Below are 17,120 nucleotides of genomic sequence, written 5' to 3'. Positions count from 1 at the left end.
ACTGGGACGACCCAGAGGGAGGGTATGGGGAAGGAGGAGGGAGGAGGGTTCAGGATGGGGAACACAGGTATACCTGTGGCGGATTCATTTCAATATTTGGCGAAACTAATACAATATTGTAAAGTTTAAAAATAAAATAAAATTAAAAAAAAAAGAAAGAAGCACTGATACCTAAAACCAATATTATGATGTATGTTAGTTTTATCGCTATAATAGAAAAACAAAACATCAAATTTTTTTTTCTGAATAAAATTAATATTTTTGCAAATTTACTATTATTTTGTTAAAAATGTGAACTCAGAACTCAAATTTTGAAAAGTTATTTTTATCATGTGAATTAAAATAGGAAAATTACATACTTCTTCAGTTCAGTTCAGTTCAGTCACTCAGTCGTGTCCAACTCTTTGCGACCCCATGAATTGCAGAACTCCAGGCCTCCCCGTCCATCACCAACTCCCAGAGTTCACTCAGGGTCATGTCCATTGAGTCAGTGATGCCATCCAGCCATCTCATCCTGTGTCGTCCCCTTTTCCTCCTGCCCCCAATCCCTCCCAGCATCAGAGTCTTTTCCAATGAGTTACCTCTTCTCATGAGGTAGCCAAAGTACTTCAGTTTCAACTTTAGCATCATTCCTTCCAAAGAACACCCAGGACTGATCTCCTTTAGAATGGGCTGGTTGGATCTCCTTGCAGTCCAAGGGACTCTCAAGAGTCTTCTCCAACATCACAGTTCAAAAGCATCAATTCCTCAGCCCTCAGCTTTCTTCACAGTCCAGCTCTCACATCGATACATGACCACTGGAAAAAGCATAGCCTTGACTAGACGGACCTTTGTTGGCAAAGTAATGTCTATGCTTTTGAATATGCTATCTAGGTTGGTCATAACTTTTCTTCCAAGGAGTAAATGTCTTTTAATTTCATGGCTGCAATCACCATCTGCAGTGATTTTGGAGCCCAGAAACATAAAGTCTGACACTGTTTCCCCATCTATTTCCCATGAAGTGGCGTGACCAGATACCATGAACTTCATTTTCTGAATGTTGAGCTTTAAGCCAACTTTTTCACTCTCCTCTTTCACTTTCATCAAGAAGCTCTTTAAGTCTTCTTCACTTTCTGCCATAAGGATGGTGTCATCTGCATATCTGAGGTTATTGAGATTTCTCCTGGCAATCTTGATTCCAGCTTGTGCTTCTTCCAGCCTAGCATTTCTCATGATGTACTCTGCATAGAAGTTAAATAAGCTGGGTGACAATATACAGCCTTGACGTACTCCTTTTCCTATTTGGAACCAGTCTGTTGTTCCATGTCCAGTTCTAACTGTTGCTTCCTGACCTGCATATAGGTTTCTCAAGATGCAGGTCAGGTGGTATGATATTCCCATCTCTTTCAGAATCTTCCACAGTTTATTGTGATCCACACAGTCAAAGGCTTTGGCATAGTCAATAAAGCAGAAATAGATGTTTTTCTGGAACTCTCTTGCTTTTTCCATGATCCAGCGGATGTTGGCAATTTGATCTCTGGTTCCTCTGCCTTTTCTAAAACCAGCTTGAACATCAGGAAGTTCATGGTTCACGTATTGCTGAAGCTTGGCTTGGAGAATTTTGAGCATTACTTTACTAGCGTGTGAGATGAGTGCAGTTGGGTGGTAGTTTGAGCATTCTTTGGCATTGCCTTTCTTTGGGCAGACAGATACCAGTGTGCAAAGATGTATAGTGTGTCAAATCACAGAATTTGAATAGCATGCCTGCACAGGGCATGGTGTGCTCTCAGGTTTGCCACATCTCCCACACATTCCAGTTGCTTTTCACTTGAGACAGTTCCTACTTTAACTTTAGACTAAAAATTTCTGTTGTCTGGCTAAGACAATCTAAAGGATAGTATAAATATAGGATACAAAGACAATATTTGGATGACTTTCGCACCTACTTCTAGCCTCTCCTTTTCCCCCTTTCAGAGGTTCTCCCATTACCTATTATCACTATCCTGCTATTGAAAAATTTTTGAAAAATGAACGAAGTACTGATGTCCCCCCTGGCAGATTTTAAAGTGCCTCATCTTGGTAATGTTTTAACTTACAAATGAGATGAAATTATTCATGTTTCCTCTAAAGTAACAGATAAACTAACATGACTATTAGTTATTTTCCTTCTTTGATACAGTAATAGCTATTTAATAAGGTTGTATTTGGTATGGAGAAATCTCAATCCCTAGCATTATTCTTTATAATTGATTCTTCAATATATTGAACTTTATAATATAAAGTGGTAACTTTTCCCTGACTGTAGCACTCAGAAATCATTGCATTTCTTAGATAAGAGTTCAAAATACAATAACTCTTTAATTCATCATCTTTTAACATCTGAGTTTTACTTTTTTTTTTTTTTTTCAAAGTTGTTTCAGTGAATCTTTGTGGAAGATTTTCTGTTTTTCTTTATTGTTAGAATATGAGATACAGAGCATGAGCTGGCTGGATGGCATCACCTACTCGATGGACGTGAATTTGAGTGAACTCCGGGAGTTGGTGATAGGGAGGCCTGGCGTGCTGCAATTCATGGGGTCCCAAAGAGTTGGACATGACTGAGCGACTGAACTGAACTCAACTGAATGATATTGATATTGAATGCAGTTTCTGGATCTGGAGGAGGGAAGAGGAAAAGAGAAAGTCTTAGTTTTGGCTTTATACATTAAAACAAAGTTTATACTTTCCTCTTTCTTTTCATTTCCTCCTCCCTTTTCTAGCTTTGGGCTAGGGACTGATAAAGATGGGGGAATTAATTGAGTGAGGGTGGGGTTTTAGGATAATTCAGGTTAGTGAAGAAAAAAGGTTAGGGATAAGCAATTAACACTGCCCATTCCAAATTCTTTCTCTGATTTTCTCCCACTTCACATTCTTACATGCTTTATTTTCTACGAATAGTCTGGTCGTTTTAATAGATTGATATTTAAAAGAAAAATTGATTAATTGTACATTTATAATATGCCTAAATTTCTTGTTTGCAGCTTTTTCGACCTTCTTACGGTTTTAACCTGACTGATCCATACTGTCGACTTTTGGAAAACCAGTATAAAAGTCTCCATGATCCACATTTAAGAGCCTACCATAAGCGTAAAGACATCTTGAGAAGATTAAAGAAAGGTGGTTACATCACCAGCAATAATAAAGTGAGTTGAAAATAACTTTTTTTAAATTTAAATTTATTTTAATTGGAGGCTAATTACTTTACAATATTGTATTTGTTCTGCCACACATCAATCATTGAAAACCTCTAAGATTTGATAAAAGCTTGCTTCTGTTCCTCTCTGGGGGGCCTGGATGACCTTTAGTTTGGTCAGAAGAGATACTTACTGGAAAATTCCATTAAATCAATCAGTATTTGGGTCAAAGAAAATCAGACAGTAGTTGTTTTCCAAGTGAAACTACTTCTTCCTTTAACTTTTTTTCCTTGAAATATCAAAAGATGACTACTAAATAATTTGAAGATGTAAAAAGAATTTTCCCAACTGTATCATAGTTTTCTTTGTCTCTAATGGCACTGTATGCTTGTCAAGGGTTATGTCCCATGTACTTTTTAAAAAATTAAGAGAAAATAAGAACCTAGAAAAATCAGCTTAATACAGTCCTAATACACTCTGTTCTTATTGAGGTTGAACATTATTATTAAATTGGTATTTTATTTTAATAACTTTATGTACTCAATTCCTTACCATGGCATAAGTCATATAAATAAAGTAATGCTATTTGAATAGCAATTTCCTGTTGATTAAAAATTCTAGAGAGATATTACTTACAAAATTGTTAGCAGTTTTTTACTTGGTTAACAGAGTATTATTTTACTTCTATAAAGTAATTGCTTTGATTTTTAGATATTTTTATTTATATATTTTTCTAATTATTTTGTGTTTTTTTAGGTTGTATGTACCTTGAGGGAATTGAATAAGTACAGGCAATATCTTACCAGTTTAAAATTAGACTTTGAAAGAAACTATATAAGAGAACAAGTAAGTTAAATATTTAAATTTGGTTTCTGTACATGGGGTTTGGAACAAAGGTTTACTTGTGGGCAGAGTATTTTCTTATAATATTCTACCTTTAATTTTGGCAACCTAAATAATTTCTCCAAGTAAAAATTTAGAGCAGAAGAAAATATTTTGAGATTGCTATTTTGGGCCAAGAAAGGGAAAGGGACCAGGTCATCTATTAATATGCCAGTGGTAGCTGGCAAAATTTAATAATAAAATTGTTACTAGGATATGCCCCATCTACCTGATTTGGGACCAATTGGAAGAGTCTGTTGTGGCAGCAAGATTCTTAGGCTGGAGACCAAAACAACTTAAGTAACAGGAGAGGAGCCATATGAATTGTTATAACATCGTAAAAATGCAAAGAACACGTACACTGTATGTTTGTACACATGTGGCTGTGTTCATCCACTAAAACATGTGAGCCTCTTCCCATGTGTGTGTAAGTGAATTCAGACTTTAGAGTCACGAGTTGGATAAAAATGAAAAAGCTGCACATATGTGAATTTTACAGATTTATGTTCCAAGGTCAAGAGTTGTATAGAAATGAAGGTGATTCCCCTAAACTTTAAAGTGTTCTCTATTTCCCCTCATCTACTCCTTTGTGCTGGGAGTTTCTCCTCCACTTCTTCCATTTTTTTAAATTAATTTCTTTAGAATGGATAGAAAAAAAGCTGAAATATTTTTTATTTTCAGAAACAGAAATCTTTGAGTCAATTGTCCATATCTACAGTGGAATCAAAATAGGTTTAAATGCAGTTAAAAGGAATTAGTTATTTACAAAGTATGGGAATTTCACTAAACATTAAATATAAAAAAAGCAGATCAAAAGACATTTTTATTTCTGGGAAATGTTAAAAAATTGTATATACATATATATATATATATATGTATATATATGTTACACACACACTTTTTTTTAATAGAAAATGCTTGCAAAACAAGTAAATAAACTACAGGAAGACAATCAAATACCTGGACGTTCTGATGTTACACAGTTCCAAAATTGGTTGTTACAGGAAGGCACCCCGTCTATTAAGGACCAAGAACGATTAATAAGGCACAGGTGAGATTGAAGTTAATGAATGTTTTATGTATATATTGTGGATCCAAATAAGTTACAAAATGCTAGAAATAATTGAAGCTAAGAGTTTTTTTAAAGTATGGGATGCTATTTAACTTCACTATTTCAGTATGGAGAGGAAGGGAGAGCAAAAGGTCCAGGAATTGGGAATTCTGGTACCAAGGCTATAAACATGAATTTCTGCTAGAAAAGATACAGTTTCTGGGAGTCCAGGAGGTAATCCAAGCTGTTAACTGAATAAATAATCAAATACAAAATCCATCCTGTAGTTGGAAATGGAGGGAAAGTATCTTTAGCACATGATTTTAATAATAATTTTTTATTGGGTCATCTTTAAGAGCTGGCAGCATTGTTTGAGGAAATTAATGCAAATTCAAAAAAGGAGGGTAGATATAGCTTCAATACTGATAAAACATGTGTGATTGCTTAAAAAACCTGCAAGCTCTTTGTTGTTGTTGCGGCTGTTCAGTTGCCTAGTCGTGTCTGACTCTTCACGACCCCATGGACTAAAGCATGTTAGGCTTCCCTGTCCTTCACCATCTCCTGGAGTTTGCCCAAGTTCATGTCCATTGCATTGGTGATGCCATCCAACTGTCTCATCCTCTGTCACCTTCTCCTTCTGCCAACAGTTTTTCCCAGCATCAGGGTCTTTTCCAATGAGTCAGCTGTTTGAATCAGGTGGCCAATATAATCGAGCTTCAGCATCACTCATTCTAATGAATGTTCAGGGCTTGCTTCCTTTAATATTGACTGGTTTGATCTCCTTGCTTTCTAAGAGATGCTCAAGAGTCTTTTCCAGCATCACAATTTGAAAGATTCAATTCTTCAGCACTCTGCCTTCTATATTGTCCAGTTCTAACATCTGTACATGATTACTGGAAAGACCATAGCCTTGACTATATGGGCCTTTGTTGGCAAAGGGATGTTTTTGCTTTTTAACTTACTATCTAGGTTTTTCATAGCTTTCTTGCCAAGAAGTAATCATCCTCTAATTTCATGGTTTCAGTCACCATCAGCAGTGGTTTTAGAGCCCAGGAAAAGGGAACATGTCACTGTTCCACCTTTTCATCCTCTATTTGCCATGAAGTAATGGGACTGGATGCCAGAATCTTAGTTTTATTAATATTGAGTTTTAAGTTGGTGTATTCGTTCTCCTTCACCCTCATCATGAGGCTTTTTACTTCCTCTTTGCTTTCTGCCATTAGAGTGGTATTATCTGTATATCAGAGGTTGATATTTCTCCCAGAAATCTTGATTTCAGCTTGTAACTCATCCAGCCTGGCATTTCTCATGATATGCTCTGCGTATAAGTTAAATAAACACGGTGACAATAAACAGCCTAAAGGAGAAATCATACTCCTTTCTCAATCCTGAACCAGTCAGCTGTGCCATACAGGGTTCTAACTTTTGCTTCTTGACCTGCATACAGGTTCCTCTGGAGACAGATTAAAATGGTCTTGGTATTCCCATTTCTTTAAGGGTTTTCAACAGTTTTGTTATGATCCACACAGTTAAAGGCTTTAGCATAGTCAATGAAACAGAGGTAGATGTTTTTTTCTGGAATTCCCTTGCTTTCTCTGTGATTCAGCAAATGTTGGCAATTTGATCTCTGGTTCCTCTTGCCTTTTCTAAACCAAATTTGAACATCTGGAAGTTCCTCGGTTCATGTAATGTTGAAGCTTGCTACTGCTAAGTCACTTCAGTCGTGTCCGACTCTGTGCGACCCCATAGACGGCAGCCCACCAGGCTCCTCCATCCATGGGATTTTCCAGGCAAGAGTACTGGAGTGGGCTGCCATTGCCTTCTCCGATGTTGAAGCTTAGCTTGGAGGATTTTGAGCATACACTTAGTGGCATGGGAGATATGTGCCAGTTGTCTGGTGGTTTGAACATTCTTTAGTACTTCGTTTCTTGGGAATTGGGAGGAGGATTGACCCTTTCTATTCCTGGGGCCACTGCTGGGTTTTCCAAATTTGTTGCCCTAAAGAGTGCAGCACTTTAATAGCATCATCTTTCAGGATTTTAAAAAGCTCTGCTGGAATTCCATCACCTTCACTAGCTTTATTGGCAGCAGTGTCTTCTAAGGCTGACTTGACTTCACACTCCAGATGGTCTGGCTCTGAGTGAGAGACTGCACCATTGTGGTTATCTGGGTCATTAAGATCTTTTTTTGTACAGTTCTTCTGTGTATTCTTTCCATCTCTTCTTGATCTCTTCTGCTTCTGTTATGTCTGTACTGTTTCTGTCCTTTTTTATGCCCATCTTTGGATGAAATGTTCCTTTGATAATTTCCAGTTTTATTGAAGAGATCTTCTAGTCTTAAACCCTTTCTGTTGTTTTCCTCTATTTCTTTGCATTGTTCATTGAAGAATGCCCTCTTGTCTTTTCTTGCTATTATCTGGTACTCTGCATTTAGTTGGGTATACCTTTTCCATTTCTCCCTTGCTTTTTGCTTCTCTTCTTTCCTCAGCTATGTGTAAAGCCTTCTCAGATAACCACTTTGCCTTCTTGCATTTCTTTTCCTTGGCATGGTTTTGTTCTCTGCCTTCTGTACTGTATTACAGATCTCTGTCCCTAGTTCTTCAGGAACTCTGGTTGCTAGATCCAATCCCTTGAATCTATTCATCACCTCCACTGTATATTCATAGGGAATGTAATTTATGTTGTTCCTGCCTGGCCTAGTTGTTTCCCCACTTTCTTTAATCCAGAATTTTGCTATGACGGACTGATTATCTGAGCCACAGTCAGCTCCAGTTCTTGTTTTTTCTTATTGAATACAGCTTTTTCATTATCGGCTCCAGAAAATGTAATCAACCTGATTTCAGTATTGACCATTGGTAATGTCCATGTGTAAGGTCATCTCTTGTGTTGTTAACAAAGGGTGGTTGCTATGACCAGTGTGTTTTCTTGACAGAATTCTGTTAGCCTTTGCTCTGCTTCATTTTGTATTTTAAGGCCAAACTTGCCTGTTATTCCAGGAATCTTTTGTCTTCCTACTTTTGCATTCCAATCCCCTATAATGAACATAGTATCTTTTGGAGGAGGGGTGTTAATTCTAGGAGGTCTTCTAGGTCTTCATAGACTGGTCAACTTCAGTTTATTTGGCATCAGTGGTTGGGGCATAGACTTGGATTACTGTGATGTTGAATGGTTTGCTTTGAAAACGAACCAAGATCATTCTATTGTTTTTAAGCCTGCATCCAAGTACTGCATTTCAGACACTTTTGTTGATTATGAGGGCTACTCCATTTTTTTCTATGGTATTCTTTCCCTCAGTAGTGGAAATAATGGTCAACTGAATTAAATTCACCCATTCTTGTCCATTTCAGTTCACTGATTCCTAAGATGTCAGTGTTCACTCTTGCCATCTCCTGCTTGACCATATCCAATTTACCTTGATTCATGGACCTAACATTCCATGTTCCTATGCAATACTTTACTTTACAACACTGGAGTTTACTTTCATCACCAGACACATCCACAACTGAGCTTTGCTTTGGCCTAGCTGCTTCATTCTTTCTGGAGCTATTAGTAGTCGTCCTCCTCTCTTCCCCAGTAGCATATTGGTAACCTTCCAACATGAGGACCTCATCTTTTGGTGTCATATTTTTTGGCCCTTTTATACAGTTCTTGGAGTTCTCATGGCTAGCATACTGGAGTGGTTTGCCATTGCCTCCTCCAGTAGATCACATTTTGTCAGAACTCTCCACTATGATCTGTCCATTTTAGGTGGCCCTACATGGCATGGCTCATAGCTTCATTGAGTTATGCAAGCCCCTCGATCATGACAAGGCAGTGATCCATGAAGGGGCAAGCTCTTTAGATGCCATCTATTCATGTTCAATCATTACCTTTCCATGGTCAAGACCATCTCTTAGGAAGTGAAAATATATATATTTTTTCCTCCTCCTTCATTAAGCTGTGGAATTAAGCTGCATTTCCTAACTGCTATGTTCCATAGTAATTTTGTAACACAGAGACATACCAGAGACCCAGACTATACATGGAAGATGTGTTCAAGGCCTTTTAAATTACAAGGGAATCAACATACATCTTTTCTTAGAAAATCTAAATCATTTTTCCAAATTTGAAGTCACTGTTTCAGTTATTTCAACCTTCTTTGCAAACATATATTCCTAAATCTATTGTGAATAGGTACTATGCAAAATGTTTTTAATAATATGCCTCACATTTATCCTTTTCTTGGCTACAATAACAGATATATATATATCTATATATATATATAAGCTTATATATATATAAGCTCAAGAAATAAAGCAAGCAAGGAGGTAGTTTTGGAATATCAAAGCAGATGATGTCATTGTAAGCAAAACTCCTAGTTCACCATGACTTACATTTGCTTTTACTTAGATATCTGGATATGATAAGGAGGGAATTAGAACATCTTGAGCACACAGCTGAAGAGCAACGCCTGCTCCGAATGGATAGAGAAGAAAGACGACAGCGAGAACATGCAAGAAGAAAACTTAGTCTTCGTAGAAAAATTGAAGAGGTGAGAGACAGCAAATTTAAACTAGAGAAAAATTGTGTACAGTTATTCATTTGTAAATAAGTTGAGCTGTCCATCATGCTTCTTCAGGTAATGTCAGGTCTAAACATTTTACCCACATTGAGCTTTCTCCACAGCTGTAATCATAAGTTGTTACATAAAATAAGGATGACACCACACACTGTGTGTATGAGCCAGTATCTGCTCTTAAAGTGATGATGGGGAAAGTTACTAGATACTGTTTTACTCCATTATAGCCCTCAGTGTGGAAAGGAAAACATTTTAAATTTAGATTTAGTTAAACACCCCTGCATTCCTAATAGGAGTGCAGTAAAGTAAAGAAAGCCCATTCTAGAGCCAATGAATGATTTTATTAGGTTAGTGCAAAAGTAATTGCAATTTTGCATTGCTGAATGTTGCTATTTGATATTGGAATGCATTCTTAAGTAAATGTGGTTATGTTATATATCATTTTAATGTACATTTCTTCCTTTTATGTTTTTTGCTAATGACTTATTACTTGTTTATTTTTTTATTTATTTTTTTAGATTGTTTTTATTTTATTTTTTTTCCAACTGCAATTTTATTTTATTTTTAAACTTCACAAAATTGTATTAGTTTTGCCAAATATCGAAATGAATCCGCCACAGGTATACATGTGTTCCCCATCCTGAACCCTCCTCCCTCTTCCCTCCCCATACCATCCCTCTGGGTTGTCCCAGTGCACCAGCCCCAAGCATCCAGTATCATGCATTGAACCTGGACTGGAAACTCGTTTCATACAGGATATTTTACATGTTTCAATGCCATTCTCCCAAATCTTCCCACCCTCTCCCTCTCCCACAGAGTCCATAAGACTGTTCTATACACCAGTGTCTCTTTTGCTGTCTCATATACAGGGTTATTGTTACCATCTTTCTAAATTCCATATATATGCGTTAGTATACTGTATTGGTGTTTTTCTTTCTGGCTTACTTCACTCTGTATAATAGGCTCCAGTTTCATCCACCTCATTAGAACTGATTCAAATGTATTCTTTTTAATGGCTGAGTAATACTCCATTGTGTATATGTACCACTGCTTTCTTATCCATTCATCTGCTGATGGACATCTAGGTTGCTTCCATGTCCTGGCTATTATAAACAGTGCTGTGATGAACATTGGGGTACACGTGTCTCTTTCCCTTCTGGTTTCCTCAGTGTGTATACCTGGCAGATTTATTTTAGACTAGGGAAATGATTGGAAGAGGTCAATCCTAATCCCAGTTCCCAAGAAGGGCAGTACTAAAGAATGTTCAAATCACCAGACAATTGCACTCATGCTAGTAAGGCTCTGCTCAAATTCCTGCATGCTAGGCTTCAGTATTATGTGAACCAAGAACTTCCAGATGTTCACACTGGGTTTAGAAAAGGCAAAAGAACTAGAGATCTAAATGTCAACATTTGCTGGATCATAGAGAATTTGCTGGTAACAAATAGGGAAAGGAGTACATCAAGGGTGTGTATTGTCACCCTGCTTATTTGACTTATATGCAGAGTACATCATGAAACATGCTCAAGGGTGTATATTGTCACCCTGCTTATTTGACTTATATGCAGAATACATCATGAAAAATGCTGGGCTGGATGAAACACAAGTTGGAATCAAGATTGTCAGGAGAAATATCAGTAACCTCAGATATGTAGATGACATCACCCTTATGGCAGAAAGTGAAGAACTGAAGAGCCTCTTGAAAGTGAAAGAGGAGAGTGAAAAAGTTGGCTTAAAACTCAACATTCAGAAAACTAAGATCATGGCATCTGGTCCCATCACTTCAGGGAAAATAGATGGGGAAACAGTGTCAGACTTAATCTTTTTGGGCTCCAAAATCACTGCAGATGGTGATTGCAGCCATGAAATTAAAAGATGCTTGCTCCTTGGAAGAAAAGCTAGGACCAACCTAGACAGCATATTAAAAAGCAGAGACATTACTTTGGCAACAAAGGTTCATTTAGTCAAAGCTATGGTTTCCCAGTAGTCATGTATGGATGTGAGAGTTTGACTATAAAGAAAGCTGAGTGCTGAAGAATTGATGCTTTTGAACTGTGGTGTTGGAGAAAACTCTTGAGAGTCCCTTGGACTGCAGGGAGTTCAAACAAATCAAACCTAAAGGAAATCAGTCCATCCTAAAGGAAAGCATGATGGGCAGCTGAATATTCATCAGAAGGATGGATGCTGAAGCGGAAACCCCAATACTTTGGCCATCTGATGCAAAGAACTGATTCATTGGAAAAGACCTTGATGGTGGACAAGATCAAAGGCAGGAGAAGAAGGGGACAACAGAGGATAAGATGGTTGGATGGCATCATCAACTCGATAGACATGAGTTTGAGCAAGTTTCAGGAGTTGGTGATGGACAGGGAAGCCTGTCATGTTGCAGGCCATTTGTTCACACAGAGTTGGACTCGACTGAGCGACTAAACTGACTGAACTGCTTCTTGGCAGGAAAGCTATGACAAACCTAGACAGTGTGTTAAAAAGCAAAAAATCCCTTTTCCAACAAAGGTCCATATAGTTAAGGCTATGGCCTTTCCAGTAGTCAGGTATAGTTGTGAGAGCTGGACAATAAAGAAGGGAGAATGCTGAGAAATTAATGCTTTTGAACTCTGGTGCTGGAGATGACTCTTGAGAGTCCCTTGGACAGGAAGGAAAACAAACCAATCAATCTTAAAGGAAATCAACCCTAAATATTCATTAGAATGACTGATGCTGAAGCTCCAATGCCTTGGCCACCTGATTTGAACAGCTGACTCATTGGAAAACACTCTGATGCTGAGAAATATTGTTGGCAGAAGAAGCAGGTGACAAGGGATGAGATGGTTTATTGAATCACCAATACAATGCATGATCATGGGCAAGCTCTGGGAGATGGTGAAGGACAGGGAAGCCTAACATGCTATGGGGTCATGAAGAGTCAGACATGACTTGGCGACTGAACAACAACAGCAAACAGATATGTTAGACAAAGAGCAAGTTTGAGCACTTTTCTTATTCAACTTCAAAATGGGTCGTAAAGCAGTGGAGACAACTCACAACATCATTGATGCATTTGGCCCAGGAATTGCTAATGAACCTGTAGTGTAGTGGCTGTTAAGTTTTGCAAAGGAAACGAGAGCCTTGAAGATGACGAGCACAGTGGATGGCCTTTGAAAGCTGACACCAACCAATTGAGATCATTGAAGCTGATCTTCCATCAAAGCTGATCGAAGAACTACCTGAGAAGTTGCCAAAGAACTGAACTTTGACTATTCTATGGTCATTTGGCTTTTGAAGCAAATTGGAAAGGTAAAAAAGCTTGTTAAGTGGATACCTAATGTGCTGACTGCAAATTAAAAAATCGTTGAAGTGTCATCTTATTCTACACAACAACAATGAACCATTTCTCAATCAAATTGTGATGTATGGCGAAAAGTTGATTTTATGTGACAACTAGCAATGAGATGACCAGCTCAGTTGTCGGACCAAGAAAAAGCTCCAAAATACTTCCTAAAGCAAACTTGCACCAATAAAATGTCATGGTCACTATTTGGTCATCTGCTATCAGCTTAACCCACTATAGCTTTCTGAATCCCCATCAAAACCATTATATCTGAGAAGTATGCTCAGCAAATCAATGAGATGCACCGAAAACTGCAATGCCTGCAGCTGGCACTGGTCATGAAAATGTGTCCACTTCTTGATAATGCCCAACCATACATCGTACGACTAGTGCTTCAAAAGTTGAATGAATTTCACTTTGAAATTTTGCCTCATCTGCCATATTCAACTGATCTCTCACCAACTGACTATCACTTCTTCAGGCATCTCGACAACTTTTTGCTTGGAAAGCACTTCCACAACCAGCAGGAAGCAGAAAATGGTTTCCAAGAGTTCAGTGAATCACGAAGCACAGATTTTTATGCTACAGCAAACTTATTTCTCAGTGGCCAAAATGCATTGATTGTAACAGTGCCTATTTTGATTAATAAAGATGTGCTTAAGCCTATTTTTAATGGTTTAAAATTCACAGAACTGCAATTACTTTTTCACCTTGACTTGTTCTAAATAACTTGCTTTTTGGTAGTGGAAAAAATATAGAGGTTAATTGTGTATGCATACTGAATATGGTAACATGGTGCTCTTTAGGAATGGAAGACAAAAGAGATGTTACTTCTGACAAGGATTGGAGAAGATGTGAAAAGAGAAGCTAGGATAGAGGAACAACGGCGTAAAAGCAGAGAAGAGAGTGACAAGAAGGTAGGGTGAGATTTAACCTCTGATTGGGGCTGATTGAGGATGTGCTTTTGATAGTTTTCATTTTTGAATGTAGTCCACTTTGTGAGATGGCAATAGAACAGTTACCCCAAATGATTTGTATTATACCAAGTGAAAGTTATAAAATTTTTATTGTATTTTGGTTGTATTATATTGTGGCTGTAATATAAAAAGTACTTCCCTATTATTTGATAAAGCTACTTTTGACTTTATCTCACACCATAAACTATACTTGTAATTCCTGTAGAAAAAATTTATATAACTGATTGTTTTTATTAGAATTTTGAAGCAAGTTCTCAGTTTTTCCCCACCAGTTAATCTTCTCAGAATACTTGTTTTGAACTTTAAATAATATGTAATATTTTATGATTTAGAGTATAAATCAGTATAAAGAGAAATAAAATTCATTTGTAATTCCATCACCACCATATTTATTTATTGGTATACATACACACACCACTGTATTCTTACACATTGTATAATACTTCTGTAAATGTTTATATGTTTGAATTAACACATACATTCATGTTATTATTCCTTACAGATTCTTCACTTTTTTAATAACAAAACAACATTGACAACTCTATGTCAATAAATGTTATCTAAAATAATCTAATCTAAATAATTATTTTAGGTAATTTCTTGTTGACAAACCTATGTGTAAGTGTAAGATTTACATAGTTTGGTTATACTGATATATACTGCTATATAATTTTTTAAATATTGAAATTGAAATATATTAATATTTTATTCTACCATTGTGGTGGTGGTGTTTAGTTGCTAAGTCATGTCTGACTCTTGCGACCCCTAGGGAAGCCCTCTAGACTTCCTACATGTACATTTTAGTATTGTTAGTGACTCATTGTTCATATGGAAATCTCAGCTTACTTGAATTTACTATAATTATTATTTTCTAATATTTAATTTTTCACCAGTTTTTTATTGGAATGCAGTGCAGGAGACTTGAGTTTGACCATAGGTTGGAAAGATCCCCTGGAGGAGACCGTGGCAGTTCACTCCAGTATTCTTGCCTGGAGAATCTCCATGGACAGAGCAGCCTGGTGGGCTACAGTCCGTGAGGTCACAGAGTTGGACATGACTGAGCGACTAAGCATAGCACATAGTTGATTTACAGTGTTGAGTTAGGTTCAGGTGTATAGAAAAGTGATTCAGTAATACATGTATTCATTCCATTTTAGATTCTTTTCTCATGTAGGTTATCACAGAACACTGAGTAGAGTTTACTGTGCTATGCAGTAGGTCCTTGTTGGTTATCTGTCATATATATAGTAGTGTTTTGTGTGTGTTATCACAGGCTTCTGATTTATTCCTCCACCCCCTCACATTTCCTCTTTTGTAACCATAAGTTTGTTTTCCATATCTGTAAGTCTGTTTCTGTTTTGTGAATAAGTTCATTTTTTTTTTAAATTTTATTTTACATATGAGTGATATCATAAAATATTTGTCTTTTCTACCTGACTTAGTGTGATAATCTCCATCCAGGTCATCTATGTTACTACAAATGGCATTATTTCATTTTTCATGGCTGAGTACTTTTCTGTTATATATATGTACCACATCTTCTTTATCCATTCCTCTATCAATGGACATTTAAATTGTTTCCATGTTTTGGCTATTGTGAATAATGCTGCAGTGAACACTGGAGTGTGTGTATCCTTTTGGATTATAGTTTTCTCTGGATATGTGGCCAGGAGTGGGGTTACTAGGTCATGTATAGTAGTTCTATTTTTAGTTTTTTAAGGAATCTCCATGTTATTCTGCACTAATTATCAGAGAAATGCAAATCAAAACTACAATATGGTATCACCTCATACTGGTCAAAGTGATCATCATCAAAAAGTCTACAAACAAACAATGCTGGAGAAGGTGTAGAGGGAAAAAGGGAACCCTTCTACACTGTTATGACAATGTAATGGTACAACCACTATGGAGAATAGTATGGAGATTCCTTAAAAAACTAAAAATAGAACTACTGTCTTTTCATATATTTTGGCCATCTGTATGCCTTTGGAGAAATGTCTGTTTAGATCTTCTGCTTATTTTTGATTGGGCTGTGTATTTTTCTGTCTGAGCTGAAGGGGCTGTTTGTAAATTTTGGAGACTAATTCCTTTTCTGTCTCATTTGCAAATATATTCTCTCTTTTTGTTTATGGTTTTTTTTTGCTGTGCAGAAGCTTTTAAGTTTAATTAGGTCCTTTTTTCTTTTCCTTTTACTTTTCATTACTCTAGGAGGTGGATCAAAAAAAGATATAGTTGTAATTTATGTCAAAGAGTGTTCTGGCTATACTTTCCTCTTAAGGGTCTTATAACATTTGGCCTTACATTTAGGTCTTTGATCCATTTTGAGTTTATTTTTGTGTATGGTGTTAGTGAATATTCTAATTTCATTCTTTTAGGTGTAGCAACAGAGTGCCCCAGGTTTCCTCTTAATTTTCACCTGATGACATTTACTGTGTCTCCATAAACTTTAGTCTCAATCAAATTCTGGCACTGGGCGTGCCCATTAAACATGACCACTCATGGTAGGCATGGTAATACCACAGGCTGCTTGAGGAATCTTAATGGCAGAGCAGTTTGAATTGTTGGTATTTCCAGTGCAACTATTCTAAATTGGCTTTTTGAATTATGTTTTAATATAAAAGCTTTTCAATTCATTTTTGTTTCTTAGTATAATCTATATTTTCTTTTAGATTTGACATCACCTGTATTTTTACTCAAAGTATGTGTTTGTTGCAGAGTTATCAAAAACTTAAGAGATTTATCTTAGCTTCTTTGTCAAAAATGAGTTTCAGGAGAAGGCAGTGGCACCCCACTCCAGTACTCTTGCCTGGAAAATCCCATGGATGGAGGAGCCTGGTAGGCTGCAGTCCATGCGGTCGCTAAGAGTCGGACACGACTGAGCAGCTTCACTTTGACTTTTCACTTTTATGCATTGGAGAAGGAAATGGCAACCCACTCCAGTGTTCTTGCCTGGAGAATCCCAGGGACGGGGGAGCCTGGTGGGCTGCTGTCTATGGGGTCGCACAGAGTCGGACACGACTGAAGCAACTTAGCAGCAGCAGCAGTTTACTAACTTTACTCCTTTTTTCTGTTTTTTGACCTATTTGTCTTATCTTGATTATACATTTAGTAATTCTTTAAATAAGTCATTTTAGTTTTCCAAGTTTGTTTTTCTATTTCAGAGTTGTTTTGGT

At 37.0% G+C, this 17,120-nt stretch overlaps 1 protein-coding gene across 1 annotated transcript in view; it reads left to right on the top strand.

The window, feature by feature from the left end:
• The window catches only part of FSIP2 (fibrous sheath interacting protein 2), a 149,008-nt gene that overhangs the window by 5,833 nt on the left and 126,055 nt on the right, over window positions 1-17,120 (top strand). The window contains exons 3-7 of the mRNA XM_010859740.1: window positions 3,000-3,161; window positions 3,909-3,998; window positions 4,946-5,085; window positions 9,474-9,615; window positions 13,777-13,887. Coding sequence (XP_010858042.1) covers window positions 3,000-3,161; window positions 3,909-3,998; window positions 4,946-5,085; window positions 9,474-9,615; window positions 13,777-13,887 — 645 coding nt within the window. The remainder of the gene's footprint in view (window positions 1-2,999; window positions 3,162-3,908; window positions 3,999-4,945; window positions 5,086-9,473; window positions 9,616-13,776; window positions 13,888-17,120) is intronic.

This window comes from Bison bison, unplaced genomic scaffold (assembly GCF_000754665.1).
Source record: "Bison bison bison isolate TAMUID 2011002044 unplaced genomic scaffold, Bison_UMD1.0 scf7180017864459, whole genome shotgun sequence".
NCBI classification, from domain to species: domain Eukaryota; kingdom Metazoa; phylum Chordata; class Mammalia; order Artiodactyla; family Bovidae; genus Bison; species Bison bison.
The sequence above is the reverse complement of the archived record's forward strand: the minus strand, read 5'-3'. Positions and strand labels throughout refer to the sequence as shown.